General features: G+C 47.0%; 1 protein-coding gene across 4 annotated transcripts in view; it reads left to right on the top strand.

Moving 5' to 3' along the window:
- The window catches only part of LOC124014022 (scm-like with four MBT domains protein 2), a 52,118-nt gene that overhangs the window by 21,671 nt on the left and 7,262 nt on the right, over positions 1–23,185 (top strand). For 2 of the 4 annotated variants that reach the window (XM_046328663.1, XM_046328664.1), the window contains 15 exons: positions 5,085–5,173; positions 6,952–7,195; positions 8,400–8,497; positions 9,529–9,630; positions 10,943–11,173; positions 16,914–17,040; positions 17,212–17,325; positions 17,406–17,448; positions 18,137–18,204; positions 20,778–20,917; positions 21,564–21,673; positions 21,856–22,031; positions 22,126–22,170; positions 22,324–22,484; positions 22,857–23,129. In XM_046328663.1, coding sequence (XP_046184619.1) covers positions 5,085–5,173; positions 6,952–7,195; positions 8,400–8,497; positions 9,529–9,630; positions 10,943–11,173; positions 16,914–17,040; positions 17,212–17,325; positions 17,406–17,448; positions 18,137–18,204; positions 20,778–20,917; positions 21,564–21,673; positions 21,856–22,031; positions 22,126–22,170; positions 22,324–22,484; positions 22,857–23,129 — 2,021 coding nt within the window. The remainder of the gene's footprint in view (positions 1–5,084; positions 5,174–6,951; positions 7,196–8,399; positions 8,498–9,528; positions 9,631–10,942; positions 11,174–16,913; positions 17,041–17,211; positions 17,326–17,405; positions 17,449–18,136; positions 18,205–20,777; positions 20,918–21,563; positions 21,674–21,855; positions 22,032–22,125; positions 22,171–22,323; positions 22,485–22,856; positions 23,130–23,185) is intronic. The other 2 variants (XM_046328665.1, XM_046328666.1) reach the window with 1 other exon arrangement.

The following is a 23,185-nucleotide window of genomic DNA, read 5'->3' on the forward strand; positions in this document are numbered from 1 at the left end:
AAATTGTTGCATTTTGCGTTTCTATTTTTGTTCAGTGTAGATTAAAACGCTTTGGGGAACTGCTGGAAACATAGAAACAGAATAGATTATTGTAATTGTATGGTTGGTGTTTGGCATGACGACACATTAGGTAGGATTTATGATAGGGTAGGAACCAAAGTGCTGGTCAGTGTTTCCCAGGGGACCCTAATAGCATTTGAATAGATGCATAGTTATATTTAGACACATATTTTAGAATAGGCTATCTGATTCAGAACATGCCCTTGAACAAAACATGCTGATCAACATGCTGATCTATTCCAACACTGGTAGCAACCTGTATTAAAGCTAATGTTTGCATTTTAAGTAAAGGTAGCATTAGTGATGAGTTTCCTTCAGACTAACTGGCGTTTTGCAAGGAGCAAGATTCACAAACTGTTATTATAATAGAGAAAATTCATATTTGGAAGCAATGTGGAAAGCAGCATTGTTGTTGTTTTGGAACAATCTGTTGAGTGACATGCTGAGAGAAGCAGTCACGGCGTGGAGAACCTGTCTGTGTGCTGCCTCCCTGTTGAGTGACGGGGTGGGGCTTCAGCCTGTCTTGTTTCAAGTCTAATTTTATTTGTCACACGTGCCGAACACAACGGTGAAATGCTTACTTACAAGCCCTTAACCAACAATGCCGTTTTAAGAGAAATAAGTGAAATAATTAAAGAGCAGCAGTAAAAGAACAGTAATGAGGCCATCGACAGGGGTTACCGGTACAGAGTCAAAGTGTGGGGGCACCGGTTAGTCCAGGTAATTGAGGTAATATGTACATGTAGGTAGAGGTAAAGTGACTATGCATAGATAATAAACAGAGATTAGTATTGCAGCGAAAGAATGTGTAGTGTAATAATATTTCAAGTTTCCCATAGCAGTGTGTGTGTGTGTGTGTGTGTGTGTGTGTGTGTGTGTGTGTGTGTGTGTGTGTGTGTGTGTGTGTGTGTGTGTGTGTGTGTGTGTGTGTGTGTGTGTGTGTGTGTGTGTGTGTGTGTGTGTGTGTGTGTGTGTGTGTGTGTGTGTGTGTTTGCGTTCCTGTGTGGGTGTGTGTCAGGAGCTTCGAAGGTATCACAAGTTTAGTCATGTGACAGCGCTGCTCAGCGCTGCTCTCAGAACCCCACAGAGGTCATTTGCATAATGCATTCACCAGATTCACAACTTCCTGCCAGGACCTGCTAGAGAGGAGGCGCTGAAATGAGGCTCAGGCCTACTTGACAGCTGTATGTGTGTGTGAACACTCTTGACCTGCGTCTGTCCTTAATAGTGCATGAATGAATCCTTAATTGGCAGGAAGGACTGCACACACATCAGCCTGGTCAAAGGCAAGCCAACTAACACGAGGCAGTCAGAAAGAGCAGGCCAGGACTGATTTGATACCCAAATGACCCATCCTCCCCATCTCCACCACCTGATTTGCAACCGCTTTGTATTTCCCTGGTGTGTAGTGTAGTGTAGTGTGGATGGGTGTAGTCCCATCTCCCAATCTCATTTGCTTTTCGTCCATTTTCATAATGATTATATAACTAGTGCTGGATGTGTTTAGTGTGGGCCAGTCTTGTTCAATTCAATTCAAGGGCTTTATTGGCATGGGAAACGTGTTAACATTGCCAAAGCAAGTGAGGTAGACAACATACAAAGTGAATATATAAAGTGAAAAACAACAAAAATTAACAGTAAACATTACACATACAGAAGTTTCAAAACAGTAAAGACATTACAAATGTCATATTATATATATATATATATATATATATACACACAGTGTTTTAACAATGTACAAATGGTTAAAGGACACAAGATAAAATAAATAAGCATAAATATGGGTTGTATTTACAATGGTGTGTGTGTTCTTCACTGGTTGCCCTTTTCTTGTGGCAACAGGTCACAAATCTTGCTGCTGTGATGGCACACTGTGGAATTTCACCCAGTAGATATGGGAGTTTTTCAAAATTTGATTTGTTTTCAAATTCTTTGTGGATCTGTGTTCTCTACCTAGCCCAGGTGATATTAAGTTTAGCCATGCATGTCATTATAGCCATTTACAAACGCCCCGCCCCACCTACACACACTCTTAACCCCTTACGTCCCGGGGCAGTAAACATGGCTTTACATTAACGGTTAACATCACTAGCTAGGGCGTCTCCCTCGTCATAAAAAGCCCCCACCTACACATGATTTAGCCTACCACAGCAGAGAGGCGTTTGTCTATCCTGTTGGCTGTCATTCAGTGACTATTGAGCTACAGTTCTGACTATAAATAACATTCACCTGTATCTTTGTTGTTGATTTTTGTCTTTCTACATTATTTTGGCATTTTTCTAAACGGTAGTTTGTTGTCGCCAACCCACCTGGTGAAACAATGGGATACTTATGTACTAGCAGTAGATCATTAGATTGTTACTGGTAGATATTAAAGCCTGATCTAGGGTCTGTGGTTATACTATTAATTCAGTCTTACAGAACCCCCAGAGGACTGGGTAGATAGACATTGTATCTCAGTGTGGTTTACCATGCCACTGTAATACTAATGACTAGATAAGCACTTTGTGAGACTGAGAAAAAAAATAGTCTAATTTGGTCCCATTAGCCCTGATTAGAATCTGCTGTACTGCTGTGATCACAGATGAAAACATCCCTCCCTGCCATGATACAGGCCAGACTTGTTCTTTTAATAATGGCTTTGATTCTCTTAAATAGGCTTTTGAATTGGCCTTCCCTGTCTGTTTACACAATGGCTTGTTGTTGGATATGCAAATCGGATGTTTTTTGTTTGTTGTATGTTGGATATTTGTTTGGATGTCTACCAGTATAGCAAAAGAGAGGAGAGGATTGGGGGAGGGGAGAAGACGAAAGATAGAAAAGGGGAGAGGGGGTTCTCCCTTCAAAGTAAATTATGCAGTTATTGTTTTGTGGAAGTCAGGATTTGCCTCCGTGTCTATCGCCTGGAGGATGGGCAAGAAAAAGGAAGTAAATAATGATCATTTACATGCAAACTAGTACTGTAACTACACCCTGGACCGGAGGGAGCCGAGGAGGTAGAACAGAAAGGGGGAGGGGCAGAAGTTCAGATGCCGAAGCAGCAGCCTGCATTCTGCTCTGTGGCCTATTCTAAATGGCTTGATGACTAATCTAGGAGGATCTGTAAAAATAGTTGATCTATTTCTGCACACCGAAGATCAACAGGAGCACTGTGAGTGTGTGTGTGTGTGTGTGTGTGTGTGTGTGTGTGTGTGTGTGTGTGTGTGTGTGTGTGTGTGTGTGTGTGTGTGTGTGTGTGTGTGTGTGTGTGTGTGTGTGTGTGTGTGTGTGTGTGTGTGTGTGTGTGTGTGTGTGTGTGTGTGTGTGTGTGTGTGTGTGTGGGTGTGGAAAAAACACTATTATTAACCAGGGGTGGTGTGGAGAGATGCACTGGGGCAGAGGGACATTATTTGCAACCGTATTTGCACCATGTATGGACAAAAAGGATCGGCCATGTGCCGAGACAGAGTGATTTTGTTTTTAGGAAAATTAATTGACTGTTTCTCTAAATCGGACTCATCTGGCTTCAGAAGAATATACTGATGAGAGAATATAAAATGAGGCGAAAATACCTCTGTTCTCTCCCATAGGTATGAATGATTCGATTTGTTTTCTAAGTGTGGCGTGGCTTAATGACAGGTAGCGGTGTAATCCTCCATGATCTAGGCTACTGGCCACTAGTCGTTCTCCTGTGACTCGTGTCACCATGCCCCATGGAGTCAGATATTCTCAGAATCTTTGCGTCCAATTGGTGACTGTAAACCTAGAGCATTAAATGTAGAGGTCTTTGGAGAGGGGTGGATAACTCATCACTTAAAAATAGATTACTCTATTTGTGTGTATGATTTAGTAGGACCACAGAGTTTGTAAACCACAGAGCCTCTAAACATCGCGAGACTTCCGGACAACAATTGCGAAACCGACCAAGCAGACCAGGCCGGTTTTTGGGGTTTGAGAAGTCAATGAGTGAAGTGAAAAATGATGTGTCAAACACGAGGCCTGCGTTAAGACTTGGGTTGTCAAATCATTTTGGCCTGCTTCCATACTGCCTGCGATGCGCTGCACTACAAGTCGCAGCAAGCACTGCAAACATGCTGCATGCCAACTGGCAGTGTCTGGCCTGCAAAATCATTGGGAGTTTTTTTTTTTCAATATGGCCATTGCGCTGATTTGAGTTTGACACCCCTGCCTTAAGTGTTAATTGTCTTAATCTAAAAGCACAACCTCGATTCGAGCCAATGTCTTCAGTAGTTTAACATGTTATTACTCCAACCTCATGAAAGTGACAAACTGAAACGTTTTAATTTGAGTCAAAAACAACTTTATATCAAAGAAGTGCCTTGATTTGACGGCCAACGCATACGCAGTCCGATGTGAGACGACCGTTAAACCCGACGAAGTGTTTCCACGCCCGAGTTTAGCTAGCTAATGTCGCCATGACATCGCCTACAAGTGTGTTTCGGGGATTTCTATTGGAGTAGCAGTTTCTGCCCATCTTCATACTGTGCTGGCCAAAGTAGAGCTGTGTATGCCTGTGGGAAGCCACGAGTCAGCGTGGAGTCAAAGTAAAATCAAGACCCACGATGCACCATGAATTAAACATCACTACTGTTGCACTGTGGGAAACAGAAAGTGGAGTAAACAAACATGTCCTATGCAAATGAGTGGGAGCCAACCGTTTAAATGGCTCTGGAGAGGGTGATACGTGTGTGTGTGTGTGTGTGTGTGTGTGTGTGTGTGTGTGTGTGTGTGTGTGTGTGTGTGTGTGTGTGTGTGTGTGTGTGTGTGTGTGTGTGTGTGTGTGTGTGTGTGTGTGTGTGTGTGTCCGTTCATGCCTGCCTTTTTCTACCATGCTCCCATTGTATCTCTCAACACCTGTTTATGTGGACTGCTCTGTACTGTAGTGCCGTATCTAACTATTTTCCACTGTTTTTCATTGCTTAGCCTGGTGCTAATATATGTAAGTGCATTGTCATGTATAATTTTGCTAGCACAGCACAGTACGTTTGACCGTCTCTCTCTCCCTCTGTTCTGTCTCGTAGCCATCAAGGAGAAGTACAGTGACTGGACAGATTTTCTCATCCAGGACTTGACTGGCTCACGGACCGCACCAGCAAACCTACTGGAAGGGGTGAGTACTGTCTCGGTGGGAGTGTGACAGGGAGAACGAGACGGAGAGAACGAGGGAGAGAGATCATGAGACTGTGTATGCGTAGGTGACACCCAGTGTATTAACCATCAACACGTTTCGAGCTTTAGCTGATCTGTTGAGCTCTGTATGTCAAGCTGAAGTTTCACCCCAGATAATACCAGTTCCCTCTCAAAGAGGGGATATCACACATGAAGTGCAGTCAAAGAACTCATACCCCTTGACTTATTCCATATTGTGTTGTCTTTACAGCCTGAATTCAAAATGGATTACATTGATTTTTGTTCTCAACCATCTACACACACTACCCCCACAATGACTAGGGGAAAATAGGATTTCAGAAATGTTAGCAAATGTTTTGAAAATGAAATACAGAAATATCTCATTCGCATAATTATTCACGAGTCAATACATGTTAGAATCACCTTTGGCAGTGATTACAGCTGTGAGCCTTTCTGGGTAAGTCTCTAAGTGCTTTACACACCTGGATTTGACAAATGTTGCACATTATACTTTTTTAAATTCTTCAAGCTCTGTCAAGTTGGTTGTTGATCATTGCTAGACAGCCACTTTCAAGACTTGCCTTAGATTTTCAAGACGATTTTAAGACAAAACTGTAACTAGGCAACTCAGGAACATTCTATGTCGTCTTGGTAAGAAACTCCAATGTATTTATGGCCTTGTGTTTTAGGTTATTGTCCTGCTGAGTTTCTGTTGGAAAGCAGACTGAACCAGATTTTCCTCTAGGATTTTGCCTGTGCTTAGCTCTTCCTTTTATCTTTTAAGATATTATTTGAAGAGGTAGGGTTTCAGGTGCTTTCGGAAGATGGGCAGGGACTTTCAGTTTCAGCTGTCCTAACTTTAGGGGGATGCTGGCTCTGGAAGAACTTGGACTGGACTGAGCGGGAGCTGCCCTCCCGTAGAGGTGGGAGGGCCAAGAGACCAGAGGTGGCAGAAAGGAGTGCTCGGGTTGGGGTGTGTAGGGTTTGAGCATAGCCTGACGGTAGGGAGGGGGAAGTTCCTCTTGCTGCTCCGTAGGTAAGCACCATGGTCTTGTAGTCGATGCAAGCTTTGACCTGAAGCCAATGGAGTGTGCGAAGGAGCGGGATGACATGGGAGAGTTTGGGGAGATGCAGGAGTCCAGACGGGAGATGACAAGTGCCTAGATTAGGACCTGCGTAGTAGGGTCATACTTTACGGATATTGTAGAGCATGTACCTGCAGGATGGAGTCATTGCTTTAATGTTTGCAGAAAACGACAGAGTGTTGTCCAGGGTCACGCCAAGGTTCTTTGTAATCTGGGATGGCGACACTGGAGTTGTGAATTTTGATGGAGAGGTCTTTCAGCCGGTAGGCCTTCCCCGGTAGGAAGATCAGCTCCATCTTGTTGAGGTTGAGCTTGAGGTGGTGGGCTGAAATCCAAGCTAAGATATCTGCCAGGCACGCAGAGATGCATGTTGCCACCTGGGTGTCAGAAGGGGGGGAGGAGAAAAGTAGTTGAGTGTCATCCGCATAGCAATGATAAGAGAGACCATGTGAGGATATGATAGAGCCCAGTGGCTTGGTGTATAGAGAGAAGAGGAGAGGTTCAAGAACTGAGCCCTGGGGGACATCATCCATTTTAAATTCAGGCTACAACACAACAAAATGTGGAAAAAGTCAAGGGGTGTGAATACTTTCTGAAGGCACTGTACACACAGATTTGAATACTTTCCATCAATTCTGTCTTCTCCTCTCCCTCTTCCCATCCTTCTCTCTAGCCTCTGAGGGGGAAGAACACAGTGGATCTGATTGTGGAGGGTTCGGTGATTGAGGTACGGGACCTCACTGACCCCTCACTCTACTGGGCTGCCCGCGTTGCCCAGAACGTTGGTGGGAGGCTCCGCCTGCGCCATGTGGGTCTTCAAGACGATGCCCACGACACCTGGCTGTTCTACCTCGACGTGAGGCTCCGCCCACTAGGCTGGGCTCAGGAGAACCGTCTGTCACTGGAGCCCCCAGCAGGTAAGGGTGAGGGGTCATAGCTGCATGGAGGTATGGGCTCTGGGTCACATTTAGCTGTAATAGTGGTAGTTTTAAATGCTGGGCTGAAACAAAAACCTGCAACTTTCCAGGACTCTCCAACTCTATTGGATTTACGGTTTATTAAGTGTTGGTTATGAATCATATCCCATGAGAGCCATAGATTAGGATCAAATGGTAACCTTGATGTAGTGAGGATCAATGTTACACCCACACATAATCATCTATCGTGTGTCAACGTTTTTATGACTGTTTTACACCGTTCAGAGTAGTTGGGAGTTTCCCTTCTCTCTGTTCAATATCATAAACCACCGTCTCTCGGGTCTGTCTCTCGGGTCTGTCTCTCGGGTCTGTCTCTCGGGTCTGTCTCTCGGGTCTGTCTCTCGGGTCTGTCTCTCGGGTCTGTCTCTCGATCTGTCTCTCTCTCTCTCTGTGTGTCTCTCTTTCTATCTCTCTCTGGCTCTCTCTCTCTCTCTGTCTGTCTCTGTGTCTGTCTGTCTGTCTGTCGGTCTGTCTGTCTGTCTGTCTCTCTCTGTCTCTCTGAATGACTCAACATGTTGGCCTCTGTTCATATTCGAGATCTTTCAGTTTCAACTTCTACAGAACTGATGACTTTGTCAAAAAACACCTTTCCACAGAACACGCAATATCCCAATAATCATAGCAACACACTCACACGTGTAATGGCACTCAAACATGTTCCTTCAGACATACATATACCGTTCCGACTATTTGAACATAAAATGGAATCAAGCTTTAGATATCTCCTCTCCAAATGATCGATAGAAATCCAAATGAGTGTATCCAGTCTCAGCTGTAGCTCTAGTTAAGCCAGTTTGTCAAGAGTGGGAGGGGGAGGGTCATCTGGTTGTAAGACGTATTCCTTGAAATGGCATCTGATTAAAAAAAAATTAAAAAAGACATTTGGGAAACACTGGGAGAGGTTTTCTTAAAGGGATAGTGTGAGATGTTGGCAATGAAGCCCTTTCTACTAACCCAGAGTCAGATGAACCCATGGACACCATTTGTATGTCTGCATGCAGTTTGAAGGAAGTTAAAGGTAGTTTTGTGAGCCATTGCTGAATATATCCCTTTAAATAAACAGTTGGGAGAGATTTGTAAGGTCTTTTAATTTGATGCTGAGTTTCAGAGTCACATTCTGACTGTCATCTCTCTCCCGTCTCAGAGTTGCGTGGCCTGAAGAGCGCCCTCGAGTGGCAAGAGGCCCTGGAGGCGGCGCGGAGCGAGGCCCAGAAGAACCCACTGCCCCTGGAGGTGTTTAAGGTGAGGGTCAGCCACACAGGAAGTAGCCCTGTGACACAGGAAGTGCTTCTACACACAACCGACTTCATGTGTACTCTTGTGCAGGTTCGTTAGTTCCCGTGACCATTCTTACTGCGTGTGCTATCAGGACATGTGGGGCGGCTGGTTTAACAGTTACACTAATTAAATACTCACTTAATCAATGTAGTCAAACCCCTGAGTTCCAATCAGTCATTTTAACAGACAATATCATGTTGTTATCAGATTCCACTCAACCCAGTTGAAACTCTTCTCTGTCCTGGCTCCACAATGGCCGAACAAGCTTCCCCCTAATGTCAGGACAGCGGAGTCACTGCCCATCTCCCGGAAAAAAATCACACAAAATAAAAAAAGTCTGATACTTTAAAGAGTATCATAAATAAATCCCATGGTAAAAAAAAAGCACTGACTACTCTGTTGAGGGAAAATGTACTTGCTACGACTGTGTTGTCTCACCGAGCTATCTAAAGATGAATGCACCAACTGTAAGTCACTCTGGATAAGAGCGCCTGCTAAATTACTCAAATGTCACTGTAAAATGTTTATGCTACGTGGCTCAGACACCTCTCCTCCTATCTGTGGGTGTGTTTTATGGTGTGGTTGTGTTTATTGTGTGGGTGTTTTATGGTGTGTGTGTGTGTGGTGATAAGCTGCTGCCTTTCCCACGCCCCTCTTAAGTCTGGGTGTGTACCTGTCGTACAGACGACAGTGATCTGACGGGACCTGTCTGATGGCCTAGGGTGTCAGTGGGTTGCAAAGGGCCACGCTAGCCAGCTCTATCTGTCCCTATAGGTCAAACACACCTGTCACAGACAATTAGTCAGACTCACATAGCTATTATTTGCTCTAACTCCGAGCATATTTGTGCGGTTGAGCAGACGAGTCAGTAATATCAAAGTAATAACATTTGAATTGTATAGCCTAGTCCCACTGCTTAGTGTTTGTTAACAAAGCCTGTTTGCAGTGGCCATTAAAAGAGGTGTGTGTTTTCCACGGTAACCCGGTGGTTTCAGGACCATGCAGACTTGACCAAACACTCCTTCAGGACGGGGATGAAGCTGGAGATGGTGTCGCCGTCGGAACCGTTCCACATCTGCCCTGTATCTGTCACACAGGTGGGCCTACCTGACCAACTCTATCAAACAGTATCACACCCCACCAAACAGTATCACACCCCACCAAACAGTATCACACCCCACCAAACAGTATCACACCCCACTAAACTGTATCACACCCCACCAAACAGTATCACACCCCACCAAACAGTATCACACCCCACCAAACAGTATCACACCCCACCAAACAGTATCACACCCCACCAAACAGTATCACACCCCACTAAACAGTATCACACCCCACCAAACAGTATCACACCCCACCAAACAGTATCACACCCCACTAAACAGTATCACACCCCACCAAACAGTATCACACCCCACCAAACAGTATCAAACCCCACCAAACAGTATCACACCCCACCAAACAGTATCACACCCCACCAAACAGTATCACACCCCACCAAACAGTATCACACCCCACCAAACAGTATCACACCCCACCAAACAGTATCACACCCCACCAAACAGTATCACACCCCACCAAACAGTATCACACCCCACCAAACAGTATCACACCTCACCAAACAGTATCACACCCCACCAAACAGTATCACACCCCACCAAACAGTATCACACCCCACCAAACAGTATCAAACCCCACCAAACAGTATCAAACCCCACCAAACAGTATCACACCCCACCAAACAGTATCACACCCCACCAAACAGTATCACACCCCACCAAACAGTATCACACCCCACCAAACAGTATCAAACCCCACCAAACAGTATCACACCCCACCAAACAGTATCACACCCCACCAAACAGTATCACACCCCACCAAACAGTATCACACCCCACCAAACAGTATCACACCCCACCAAACAGTATCACACCCCACCAAACAGTATCACACCCCACCAAACAGTATCACACCCCACCAAACAGGATCACACCCCACCAAACAGGATCACACCCCACCAAACAGTATCACACCCCACCAAACAGTATCACACCCCACCAAACAGTATCACACCACACCACCACACCAAACAGTATCACACCCCACCAAACAGTATCACACCCCACCAAACAGTATCACACCCCACCAAACAGTATCACACCCCACCAAACAGGATCACACCCCACCAAACAGGATCACACCCCACCAAACAGGATCACACCCCACCAAACAGGATCACACCCCACCAAACAGTATCACACCCCACCAAACGGTATCACACCCCAACAAACAGTATCACACCCCACCAAACAGCATCACCCCCCAACAAACATTATCAAATCTAGTCATACCCTTAAAAGTGTTTTGATGTGTTAATGCAGCCATGGTAATAATGGCTCTCTGTAGGTCTACAATGAGCACTACTTCCAGGTCACAGTGGATGACCTCACTTCAGAGGCCACACCCCTGTCCCTGGTGTGCCATTCTGAGTCGCCGGGCATCCTCCCCGTCCAGTGGTGTCTGAAGAACGGGATTGGTCTAGAGCGGCCTAGGGGCTACCTGAGCCAGGACTTTGATTGGGCGGACTACCTGAAACAGAGCGGGACTGAGACCGCCCCAGACGCATGCTTCCCCGACGTAAGATACTTTCGCTTCCTTCCTCCATCAGTTCCTCACCTCATCCTTCTCTCTCATCCCTCTCCTCTTCCCTCTCTCCATGCATCTTCTCCCCACTGTCCTCATCCTTCTCTCTCCATCCCTCTCCTCTTCCCTCTCTCCATGCATCTTCTCCTCACTGTCCTCATCCTTCTCTCTCCATACCTCTCCTCTTCCCTCTCTCCATGCATCTTCTCCTCATTGTCCTCATCCTTCTCTCTCCATCCCTCTCCTCTTCCCTCTCTCCATGCATCTTCTCCCCACTGTCCTCATCCTTCTCTCTCCATCCCTCTCCTCTTCCCTCTCTCCATGCATCTTCTCCCCACTGTCCTCATCCTTCTCTCTCCATCCCTCTCCTCTTCCCTCTCTCCATGCATCTTCTCCCCACTGTCCTCATCCTTCTCTCTCCATCCCTCTCCTCTTCCCTCTCTCCATGCATCTTCTCCCCACTGTCCTCATCCTTTTCTCTCCATCCCTCTCCTCTTCCCTCTCTCCATGCATCTTCTCCTCATTGTCCTCATCCTTTTCTCTCCATCCCTCTCCTCTTCCCTCTCTCCATGCATCTTCTCCTCATTGTCCTCATCCTCTCTCCATGCATCTTCTCCCCACTGTCCTCATCCTTCTCTCTCCATCCCTCTCCTCTTCCCTCTCTCCATGCATCTTCTCCTCATTGTCCTCATCCTTCTCTCTCCATCCCTCTCCTCTTCCCTCTCTCCATGCATCTTCTCCCCACTGTCCTCATCCTTCTCTCTCCATCCCTCTCCTCTTCCCTCTCTCCATGCATCTTCTCCCCACTGTCCTCATCCTTCTCTCTCCATCCCTCTCCTCTTCCCTCTCTCCATGCATCTTCTCCTCATTGTCCTCATCCTTCTCTCTCCATCCCTCTCCTCTTCCCTCTCTCCATGCATCTTCTCATTGTCCTCATCCTTCTCTCTCCATCCCTCTCCTCTTCCCTCTCTCCATGCATCTTCTCCTCACTGTCCTCATCCTTCTCTCTCATCCCTCTCCTCTTCCCTCTCTCCATGCATCTTCTCCTCACTGTCCTCTTCCCTCTCTCCATGCATCTTCTCCTCACTCTCCTCATCCTTCTCTCTCCATCCCTCTCCTCTTCCCTCTCTCCATGCATCTTCTCCTCACTGTCCTCATCCTTCTCTCTCCATCCCTCCTCTTCCCTCTCTCCATGCATCTTCTCCTCACTGTCCTCATCCTTCTCTCTCCATCCCTCTCCTCTTCCCTCTCTCCATGCATCTTCTCCCCACTGTCCTCATCCTTCTCTCTCCATCCCTCTCTCCATGCATCTTCTTCTCACTGTCCTCATCCTTCTCTCTCCATCCCTCTCTCCATGCATCTTCTCTTCACTGTCCTCATCCTTCTCTCTCCATCCCTCTCCTCTTCCCTCTCTCCATGCATCTTCTCCCCACTGTCCTCATCCTTCTCTCTCCATCCCTCTCCTCTTCCCTCTCTCCATGCATCTTCTCCTCACTGTCCTCATCCTTCTCTCTCCATGCATCTTCTCTTCACTGTCCTCATCCTTCTCTCTCCATCCCTCTCCTCTTCCCTCTCTCCATGCATCTTCTCCTCACTGTCCTCATCCTTCTCTCTCCATCCCTCCTCTTCCCTCTCTCCATGCATCTTCTCCTCACTGTCCTCATCCTTCTCTCTCCATCCCTCTCCTCTTCCCACTCTCCATGCATCTTCTCCCCACTGTCCTCATCCTTCTCTCTCCATCCCTCTCCTCTTCCCTCTCTCCATGCATCTTCTCCCCACTGTCCTCATCCTTCTCTCTCCATCCCTCTCCTCTTCCCTCTCTCCATGCATCTTCTCCCCACTGTCCTCATCCTTCTCTCTCCGTCCCTCTCCTCTTCCCTCTCTCCATGCATCTTCTCCCCACTGTCCTCATCCTTCTCTCTCCATCCCTCTCTCCATGCATCTTCTCTTCACTGTCCTCATCCTTCTCTCTCCATCCCTCTCCTCTTCCCTCTCTCCATGCATCTTCTCCTCACTGTCCTCATCCTTCTCTCTCCAATCCTCTCTCCATGCATCTTCTCCCCACTGTCCTCATCCTTCTCTCTCCATCCCTCTCCTCTTCCCTCTCTCCATGCATCTTCTCCCCACTGTCCTCATCCTTCTCTCTCCATCCCTCTCTCCATGCATCTTCTCCTCACTGTCCTCATCCTTCTCTCTCCATCCCTCTCTCCATGCATCTTCTCCTCACTGTCCTCATCCTTCTCTCTCCATCCCTCTCCTCTTCCCTCTCTCCATGCATCTTCTCCCCACTGTCCTCATCCTTCTCTCTCCATCCCTCTCCTCTTCCCTCTCTCCATGCATCTTCTCCCCACTGTCCTCATCCTTCTCTCTCCATCCCTCTCCTCTTCCCTCTCTCCATGCATCTTCTCCCCACTGTCCTCATCCTTCTCTCTCCATCCCTCTCCTCTTCCCTCTCTCCATGCATCTTCTCCCCACTGTCCTCATCCTTCTCTCTCCATCCCTCTCCTCTTCCCTCTCTCCATGCATCTTCTCCCCACTGTCCTCATCCTTCTCTCTCCATCCCTCTCCTCTTCCCTCTCTCCATGCATCTTCTCCCCACTGTCCTCATCCTTCTCTCTCCATCCCTCTCTTCTTCCCTCTCTCCATGCATCTTCTCCCCACTGTCCTCATCCTTCTCTCTCCATCCCTCTCCTCTTCCCTCTCTCCATGCATCTTCTCCCCACTGTCCTCATCCTTCTCTCTCCATCCCTCTCCTCTTCCCTCTCTCCATGCATATTCTCCCCACTGTCCTCATCCTCTCTCCATCCCTCTCCTCTTCCCTCTCTCCATGCATCTTCTCCTCACTGTCCTCATCCTTCTCTCTCCATCCCTCTCCACTTCACTCTCTCCATGCATCTTCTCCCCACTGTCCTCATCACTCCTCTTCCCTCTCTCCATGCATCTTCTCCTCACTGTCCTCATCCTTCTCTCTCCATCCCTCTCCTCTTCCCTCTCTCCATGCATCTTCTCCCCACTGTCCTCATCCTTCTCTCTCCATCCCTCTCCTCTTCCCTCTCTCCATGCATCTTCTCCTCACTGTCCTCATCCTTCTCTCTCCATCCCTCTCCACTTCACTCTCTCCATGCATCTTCTCCCCACTGTCCTCATCCCTCCTCTTCCCTCTCTCCATGCATCTTCTCCTCACTGTCCTCATCCTTCTCTCTCCATCCCTCTACTCTTCCCTCTCTCCATGCATCTTCTCCCCACTGTCCTCATCCCTCCTCTTCCCTCTCTCCATGCATCTTCTCCTCACTGTCCTCATCCTTCTCTCTCCATCCCTCTACTCTTCCCTCTCTCCATGCATCTTCTCCTCACTGTCCTTGTCCTTCTCTCTCCATCCCTCTCTCCATGCATCTTCTCTTCACTGTCCTCATCCTTCTCTCTCCATCCCTCTCTCCATGCATCTTCTCCCCACTGTCCTCATCCTTCTCTCTCCATCCCTCTCCTCTTCCCTCTCTCCATGCATCTTCTCCTCACTGTCCTCATCCTTCTCTCTCCATCCCTCTCCTCTTCCCTCTCTCCATGCATCTTCTCCTCACTGTCCTCATCCTTCTCTCTCCAATCCTCTCTCCATGCATCTTCTCCCCACTGTCCTCATCCTTCTCTCTCCATCCCTCTCCTCTTCCCTCTCTCCATGCATCTTCTCCCCACTGTCCTCATCCTTCTCTCTCCATCCCTCTCCTCTTCCCTCTCTCCATGCATCTTCTCCCCACTGTCCTCATCCTTCTCTCTCCATCCCTCTCCTCTTCCCTCTCTCCATGCATCTTCTCCCCACTGTCCTCATCCTTCTCTCTCCATCCCTCTCCTCTTCCCTCTCTCCATGCATCTTCTCCCCACTGTCCTCATCCTTCTCTCTCCATCCCTCTCCTCTTCCCTCTCTCCATGCATCTTCTCCCCACTGTCCTCATCCTTCTCTCTCCATCCCTCTCCTCTTCCCTCTCTCCATGCATCTTCTCCCCACTGTCCTCATCCTTCTCTCTCCATCCCTCTCCTCTTCCCTCTCTCCATGCATCTTCTCCCCACTGTCCTCATCCTTCTCTCTCCATCCCTCTCCTCTTCCCTCTCTCCATGCATCTTCTCCCCACTGTCCTCATCCTTCTCTCTCCATCCCTCTCCTCTTCCCTCTCTCCATGCATCTTCTCCCCACTGTCCTCATCCTTCTCTCTCCATCCCTCTCCTCTTCCCTCTCTCCATGCATCTTCTCCCCACTGTCCTCATCCTTCTCTCTCCATCCCTCTCCTCTTCCCTCTCTCCATGCATCTTCTCCCCACTGTCCTCATCCTTCTCTCTCCATCCCTCTCCTCTTCCCTCTCTCCATGCATCTTCTCCCCACTGTCCTCATCCTTTTCTCTCCATCCCTCTCCTCTTCCCTCTCTCCATGCATCTTCTCCCCACTGTCCTCATCCTTCTCTCTCCATCCCTCTCCTCTTCCCTCTCTCCATGCATCTTCTCCCCACTGTCCTCATCCTTCTCTCCATCCCTCTCCTCTTCCCTCTCTCCATGCATCTTCTCCCCACTGTCCTCATCCTTCTCTCTCCATCCCTCTCCTCTTCCCTCTCTCCATGCATCTTCTCCCCACTGTCCTCATCCTTCTCTCTCCATCCCTCTCCTCTTCCCTCTCTCCATGCATCTTCTCCCCACTGTCCTCATCCTTCTCTCTCCATCCCTCTCCACTTCACTCTCTCCATGCATCTTCTCCCCACTGTCCTCATCCCTCCTCTTCCCTCTCTCCATGCATCTTCTCCTCACTGTCCTCATCCTTCTCTCTCCATCCCTCTCCTCTTCCCTCTCTCCATGCATCTTCTCCCCACTGTCCTCATCCTCTCTCCATCCCTCTCCACTTCACTCTCTCCATGCATCTTCTCCCCACTGTCCTCATCCCTCCTCTTCCCTCTCTCCATGCATCTTCTCCTCACTGTCCTCATCCTTCTCTCTCCATCCCTCTACTCTTCCCTCTCTCCATGCATCTTCTCCCCACTGTCCTCATCCCTCCTCTTCCCTCTCTCCATGCATCTTCTCCTCACTGTCCTCATCCTTCTCTCTCCAGCCCTCTACTCTTCCCTCTCTCCATGCATCTTCTCCTCACTGTCCTTGTCCTTCTCTCTCCATCCCTCTCTCCATGCATCTTCTCTTCACTGTCCTCATCCTTCTCTCTCCATCCCTCTCTCCATGCATCTTCTCTTCACTGTCCTCATCCTTCTCTCTCCATCCCTCCCCTTTCTCTTCCTCCCTCTTGTCGTCCCTGTGCCCACCCCCCTTAAAGCTGCATTATGTCACTTTTTGGACGACCCGACCAAATTCACATAGAAATGTCAGTCATAGATCTGTCATTATCATTGAAAGCAAGTCTAAGAAGCCCTGGGTCTGTTCTATGTGCACTGGTGTTCACAGATTTCATTTTTTATACCAGATTCAAACAGCTGAAAATACAATATTTTGTGTTATGGAAAATATATTTCACAACGGTTTAGATGGTACAATGATTCTGTACACAATGACTGCTTGTTTTGTCACAAAATGAAATGAGGTGAACTATTAGAATTTTAGCAACCAGGAAATGGTTGAGCGATTTCTGCATATTGCACCTTTTTTAAATGAATGCTTATGCAGACAATGTGTGTGGCTTAAGTCTTGTGAGAAGGATCCATTGTTATGTCTGCCCTTTATCCCATTGGCTGTCTGTCTGTGTGTGTAGGCGTGGCAGAGCCGAGGCTTCGCTAAAGACATGTGGCTGGAGGCCGTTAACCCTGTCAGGCCCACCGAGGTGTGTGTGGCTCAGATCACACAGGTCAGGGGTCGCCTGCTGTGGCTCAGACTGGAAGGTGAGGTGTGTGTGTGTGTGTGTGTGTGTGTGTGTGTGTGTGTGTGTGTGTGTGTGTGTGTGTGTGTGTGTGTGTGTGTGTGTGTGTGTGTGTGTGTGTGTGTGTGTGTGTGTGTGTGTGTGTGTGTGTGTGGACAGCTGTCTTACCCCATGCTCTTTTGTCCCTCTCCAGGCCTGCCTAAGTCCGTCCCTGAATGTATTGTGGATGTGGAGTCCATGGACATCTTTCCTGTAGGATGGTGTGAGACCAATGCTTACCTCTTGACTCCACCACTGAAGCCTGTCTGTAAGTATCCCCGCATCTCTCTCTCACACACGCACACACGAGCACACAGTGCAAACCCTATTATTTTGTGTTGATTGCAGGCCAGCAGCAGAAGAAGATAGCCGTCGTCCAGCCAGAGAAGCAGTAAGTTCGCTGATGCTCCAAAACTACAGAGAACCACTCCAATTTAAAACCCTCACTGTTCCATTCCCTTCTTGAAAAGCCCCATCCAGCACTTTAACAGTTCCATCACACAGATTGCTATTCCACTCTAAAAACAAATCAATGCATTGCCAAGCCATTTCAGCAGCCACAGAAATGCATGGCCTATACTTTACAATACAACCTCCTAGATGGAGAACACACTCAAGCAGATACCCTTAAAAAGCCTCGAGGCCCCTCTCTCTCAGACCATAGCCCGTGCCCCCCGAAACAGTAGCTAGCTGTTCACTTGGAAATGGCCTTTTATTTTTTTCCGAGGACAGATTTATTATATTGACAAATGACATGTTTCAGTCGCGCCTGGGAAACGCAGCTCTGAAGGATCAGGGTAGTGGTCGTTCAGAGACGACATATGAGGCTTTCAGTAACACTTTGTCAACCTCTCTCATCTAACCTCTTTTACCATATCTCTCACCCAAGGGACTCATTCATCAATAATCCCTCATTCCGTTGTTGTTCAGTTGTGTTGAGGGAAGGACATGTATCACACTAAGCTAAATCTGACTGGGTCTTAAATAGCTGTATCGTTGATTGAATGGCTTGGCTGTTCACTTGATTGATTGATTGATTGATTGATTGGTTCATGGATTGATTGATATTCCGTCTGTAGGTTGGCTCCGCCACAACCAGTGGAGACAATCCCTCTCAACCTCTGTGAGCCCATTGCCATGGATACAGGTAAACACGACTCATAATTCAAATACAGTTGAAGTCGGAAGTTTACATACACTTAGGTTGGAGTCATTAAAACAAGAAACACAAATTTCTTGTTAACAAACTATAGTTTTGGCAAGTCGGTTAGGACATCTACTTTGTGCATGACACAAGTACTTGTTTACAGACAGATTATTTCACTTATAATTCACTGTATCACAATTCCAGTGTGTCAGAAGTTTACATACACTAAATTGACTGTGCCTTTAAACAGCTTGGAAAATTCCAGAAAATGATGTCATGGCTTTAGAAGCTTCTGATAGGCTAATTGACATGATTTGAGTAATTTGGAGGTGTACCTGTGGATGTATTTCAAGGCCTACCTTCAATCTCAGTGCCTCTTTGCTTGATATCAAAATAAATCAGCCAACACCTCAGGAAAAAAATATAGACCTCCACAAGTCTGGTTCATCCTTGGGAGCAATTTCCAAATACCTGAAGGTACCACGTTCATCTGTACAAACAATAGTATGCAAGTATAAACACCATGGGACCACGCAGCCGTCATACCGCTCAGGAAGGAGACGCGTTCTGTCTCCTAGAGATGAATGTACTTTGGTGTGAAAAGTGCAAATCAATCCCAGAACAACAGCAAATGACCTTGTGAAGATTCTGGAGGAAACCAGTACAAAATTATCTATATCCACAGTAAAACAAGTCGACATAACCTATATCGACATAACCTGAAAGGCCACTCAGCAAGGAAGAAGCCACTGCTCCAAAACCGCCATAAAAAAGCCAGACTACGGTTTGCAACTGCACATGGGGACAAAGATCGTACTTTTTGGAGAAATGTCCTCTGGTCTGATGAAACAAAAATAGGACTGTTTGGCCATAATGACCATCTTTATGTTTGGAGGAAAAAGGGTGAGGCTTGCAAGCTGAAGATCACCATCCCAACCGTGAAGCACGTGGGTGGCAGCATCATGTTGAAGCAACATCTCAAGACGTCAGTCAGGAAGTTAAAGCTTGGTCGCAAATGGGTCTTCCAAATGGACAATGACCCCAAGCATACTTCCAAAGTTGTGGCAAAATGTCTTAAGGACAACAAACTTAAGGTATTGGGAGTGGCCATCACAAAGCCCTGACCTCAATTCTATAGAAAGTTTGTGGGCAGAACTGATAAAGTGTGTGTGAGCAAGGAGGTCTACAAACCTGACTCAGTTACACCAGATCTGTCAGAAGGAATGGGCCAAAATTCACCCAATTTATTGTGGGAAGCTTGTTGAAGGCTACCTGAAACTTTTGACCCAAATTAAACAATTTAAAGGCAATGCTTCCAAATACTAATTTAGTGTATGTAAACTTCTGACCCACTGGGAATGTGATGAAAGAAATAAAAGCTGAAAGAAATAATTATCTCTATTATTATTCTGACATTTCACATTCTTAAAATAAAGCGGTGATCCTAACTGACCTAAGACAGGTAATATTTACTTGGATTAAATGTCAGGAATTGTGAAAAACTGAGTTTAAATGTATTTGGCTAAGGTGTATGTAAACTTCCGACATCAACTGTATGTGATGATTTATTTACAGCTATTAATGAAAATGAGAGTTAATGATTAACATGGAAAAGCCCTGTGTGTGTGTGTGTGTGTGTGTGTGTGTGTGTGTGTGTGTGTGTGTGTGTGTGTGTGTGTGTGTGTGTGTGTGTGTGTGTGTGTGTGTGTGTGTGTGTGTGTGTGTGTGTGTGTGTGTGTGTGTGTGTGTGTGTGTGTGTGTGTGTGCTAGCCACACCTGTTTCAAAGCAGATTCATATTGATGAGCAAACAACATTCGTCTAACAGTTGCTCTTCACAATCGCTGATTGGTACCTCACAGCTCTCAGAGAAGTGTTGCGTTCTGACAAACTGCTACATATTGATCAATATAACACTTCTGTTAGCACTCCTCTCAACATTTTACACGGCCAATGTTATGTTTTAAGGGTGTGTGTGTGCCAATGCTCTGTTCATTGTGTGTGTGGGGAGGTGCATCAGTATGATGTCCATAAGAGACGCATGTCCTTCTAAATTCCGCTCATGCATATTTATCATTTGTCTAATTACTATTCAACCGGAGCTGTGCAATTCCAGTTGTATGAGTAACAAAGTGTAAACTGAGGTGTGGCATCACACTACATTATGTGCAGCACACCTCTAATACAAGCCTCGTTAACAAGCCATTGGATTTTTAGAACAGCTCATTCATAATGTAAGTGTTAGGCTGCTTTTACACAGGTAGCCCAATTCTGATCTTTTTTTCTACTCATTTGTCTTTTGAACAGTCACATCAGATCTTTTTACATCAGATCTTTTTCAGATCTTTTTACATCAGATCTTTTTCAGATCGGTCAAAAGGCCAATTAGTAAGAACATCTATCAGAATTGGGCTGCCTGTCTAAACACAGCCCAATTCTGATAATGAAAAAAATAATTGGACTTCTATATAGTCTATCAAGAGATTGAACTGAATAGGCTGCCTGACAATCTTATACCTGTCTGTCATTGGAGGATTGTCAGATGTCCCATGATGCTTCTCTCTCTCCTCCTCAGGCTCAGCCAATGGGAGATACTGTTGCTCCAGGATCTACGTGAACCACCGCTGTTTCTCTGGCCCTTACCTGAACAAGGGGCGCATCGCTGAGCTGCCACAGGCTGTAGGGCCGGGGAAATGCACTCTGGTCCTCAAAGAGGTAGGTAGAGGAACATCAACATACTGGTTGCATCTATTCCCACTACTTTTGACCAGAGTCCTATGGGATCAGAAAAACTAACAACAGACTCTGGAGGAGGTGGTGAGGCATATGCCTAATTAAAGGACTGGAGAGGGAGGAGAGAAGGAAATGTCTTGTTAACCACCTGCGGTCTCTCAGCAGCAGCTTCAGTTTAATGTGAGCTGTCAGTCATTTCTGTTTACACACACACACACACACACACACACACACACACACACACACACACACACACACACACACACACACACACACACACACACACACACACACACACACACACACACACACACACACACACACACACACACACACACACACACACACACACACACACACAGTAACTCAGCAAAAACAGCCTTTAATTTCCCTAGATACCCCCTAGTGAGAGTGTGTGAATGTGTGTCCTTGCTCATTTGAGTGTGTTTGAGGGTTTGTGTGTTTGTGTTCTACTGGCTTTTGTTCTTAACTGACTTGCCTAGTTAAATAAAGGTTAAAAAAAAACTTCACTTCACAACTAGGGAGAAAGAAAATGAGAAAAAAAACTAGGGAGAAAAAAATGTATTTTTTTAAAAGAAAGTGTGTTCTCCTGTGTGTCCCCGTGCAGGTGCTGAGCATGTTGATCAATGCGGCCTACAAGCCTGGGCGTGTCCTGAGAGAACTACAGGATGTGGAAGACCAGCACTGGGACTGCCACGAGGAGACCCTCAAAGCCAAGTGAGTCCCACCTGGAGGAGCTCGACCAGGATTGGCGCGACAATTTAGGACCCATTTGTAACTTAAGTCACAAGACAAGCCACATCAGACCAGAACACGCTCCTGGTGAACGTCCTGAGTTTACGGTCCTGTATGAACAATACCATTGGCCCGAGCTGACACGGTTTCTCTCCGCTCCTTAGATACAAAGGGAAGACGTATCGATCGTCCATCCGGATCGTGCGTCTGGCAGAGCAGATCCCAGACTTCTGTCGTAGAGTGTGTGGGAAGCTGCAGTGCTGTCCCAACCTCTTCAGCCCCGTCCAAGTCACAGACCAGTGTCCTGAGAGCTGCTCCATGCAGACCAAGACCAAATATAGTGAGTGTGTGTGCAAGTGTGGTTACTCTACTTGTGTGTTCATGTGTGGGTTTCTGTTGATGGGAACTAAGATCAACTTCATATATGTTTGTAGGTTGGTGTGTGCGTGCGCGAACAAATACAGTAATTTTCTACAAGTGTGAGTTTGTGTGTCTGTCACAAAAAACACACACACACACACACACACGAAAATACACACAGCCATTTGTTTGATTAAACCCCCTTTTAAATGAATAGCTAACCTGCATCAGAATTGAGCCCATATGAACTGTGTTGAGTGTTGTGTCCCCAGCGTATTACTACGGTAAGAAGAAGAAGCTGTCTAAGCCATTTGGAGGAGAGGAGAGTCTGGAGGCCAAACCCACACGACGCAGGAAGAAGAGGAAGGCCATCTTTGTCCAGAAGAAACGGCGTTCGTCTGCAGTAGACTACACTCCTGCAGGGTCACCACAGGTCTGACAGAGCTCTCCATCTATGTCGGTCTGTCTGTCGCTCTCTCCGCGTCTCTTTCTCTCCTGTGTAAGAGTGAAGGCTGTGTTCCCCTCCCCCTCTCTTTTTCATTTTCTTTCTCGCTCTCTCCGTGTCTCTCTCTCTCTTTCTCTCCATGTGTCTCTTTCTCTCTCCGTGTGTCTTTCTCTCTTTGTCTCTCTCTCTTGCTCTCTTTCTCAGTGCGTCTCTGTTTTCGTGTGTTTCTCTCTGTCTCTCTGTCTCTCTGTCTCTCTGTCTCTCTGTCTCTCTGTCTCTCTCTCTCTCTCTCTCTCTCTCTCTCTCTCTCTATGGACTTGATTGTCACTGCACTAAGATCGACCCTATAACTCCCTTCAGGACAGTGATGAAGACGAGGATGAAGATTATCTTATGTTGCAGTCGGGCAGTGAAGAAGGCACCAGCTCTGAGCCGCGCGAGGACCACACAGACACGTCCTCTGTGGAGGTGGCCAACAGCCGGCCGCGGCGCGCCGTGACGCTACGCAGGGCCACCCATACCGGCGTAGCTTCGAGCAGCCGTGAGGGTCCTGAAAGCAGGAGGCGGAGCACTCGGTCCCTGTCATATAACCAGGAGAGCAAGTACCACCCACCCAAGAGACAGGAGATGCAGGTGAGAGAGAGAATGCTACACGCAGAGACACACACATACACAGACCCACAATAATG

This window comes from Oncorhynchus gorbuscha, linkage group LG25, assembly GCF_021184085.1.
Source record: "Oncorhynchus gorbuscha isolate QuinsamMale2020 ecotype Even-year linkage group LG25, OgorEven_v1.0, whole genome shotgun sequence".
NCBI lineage: Eukaryota > Metazoa > Chordata > Actinopteri > Salmoniformes > Salmonidae > Oncorhynchus > Oncorhynchus gorbuscha.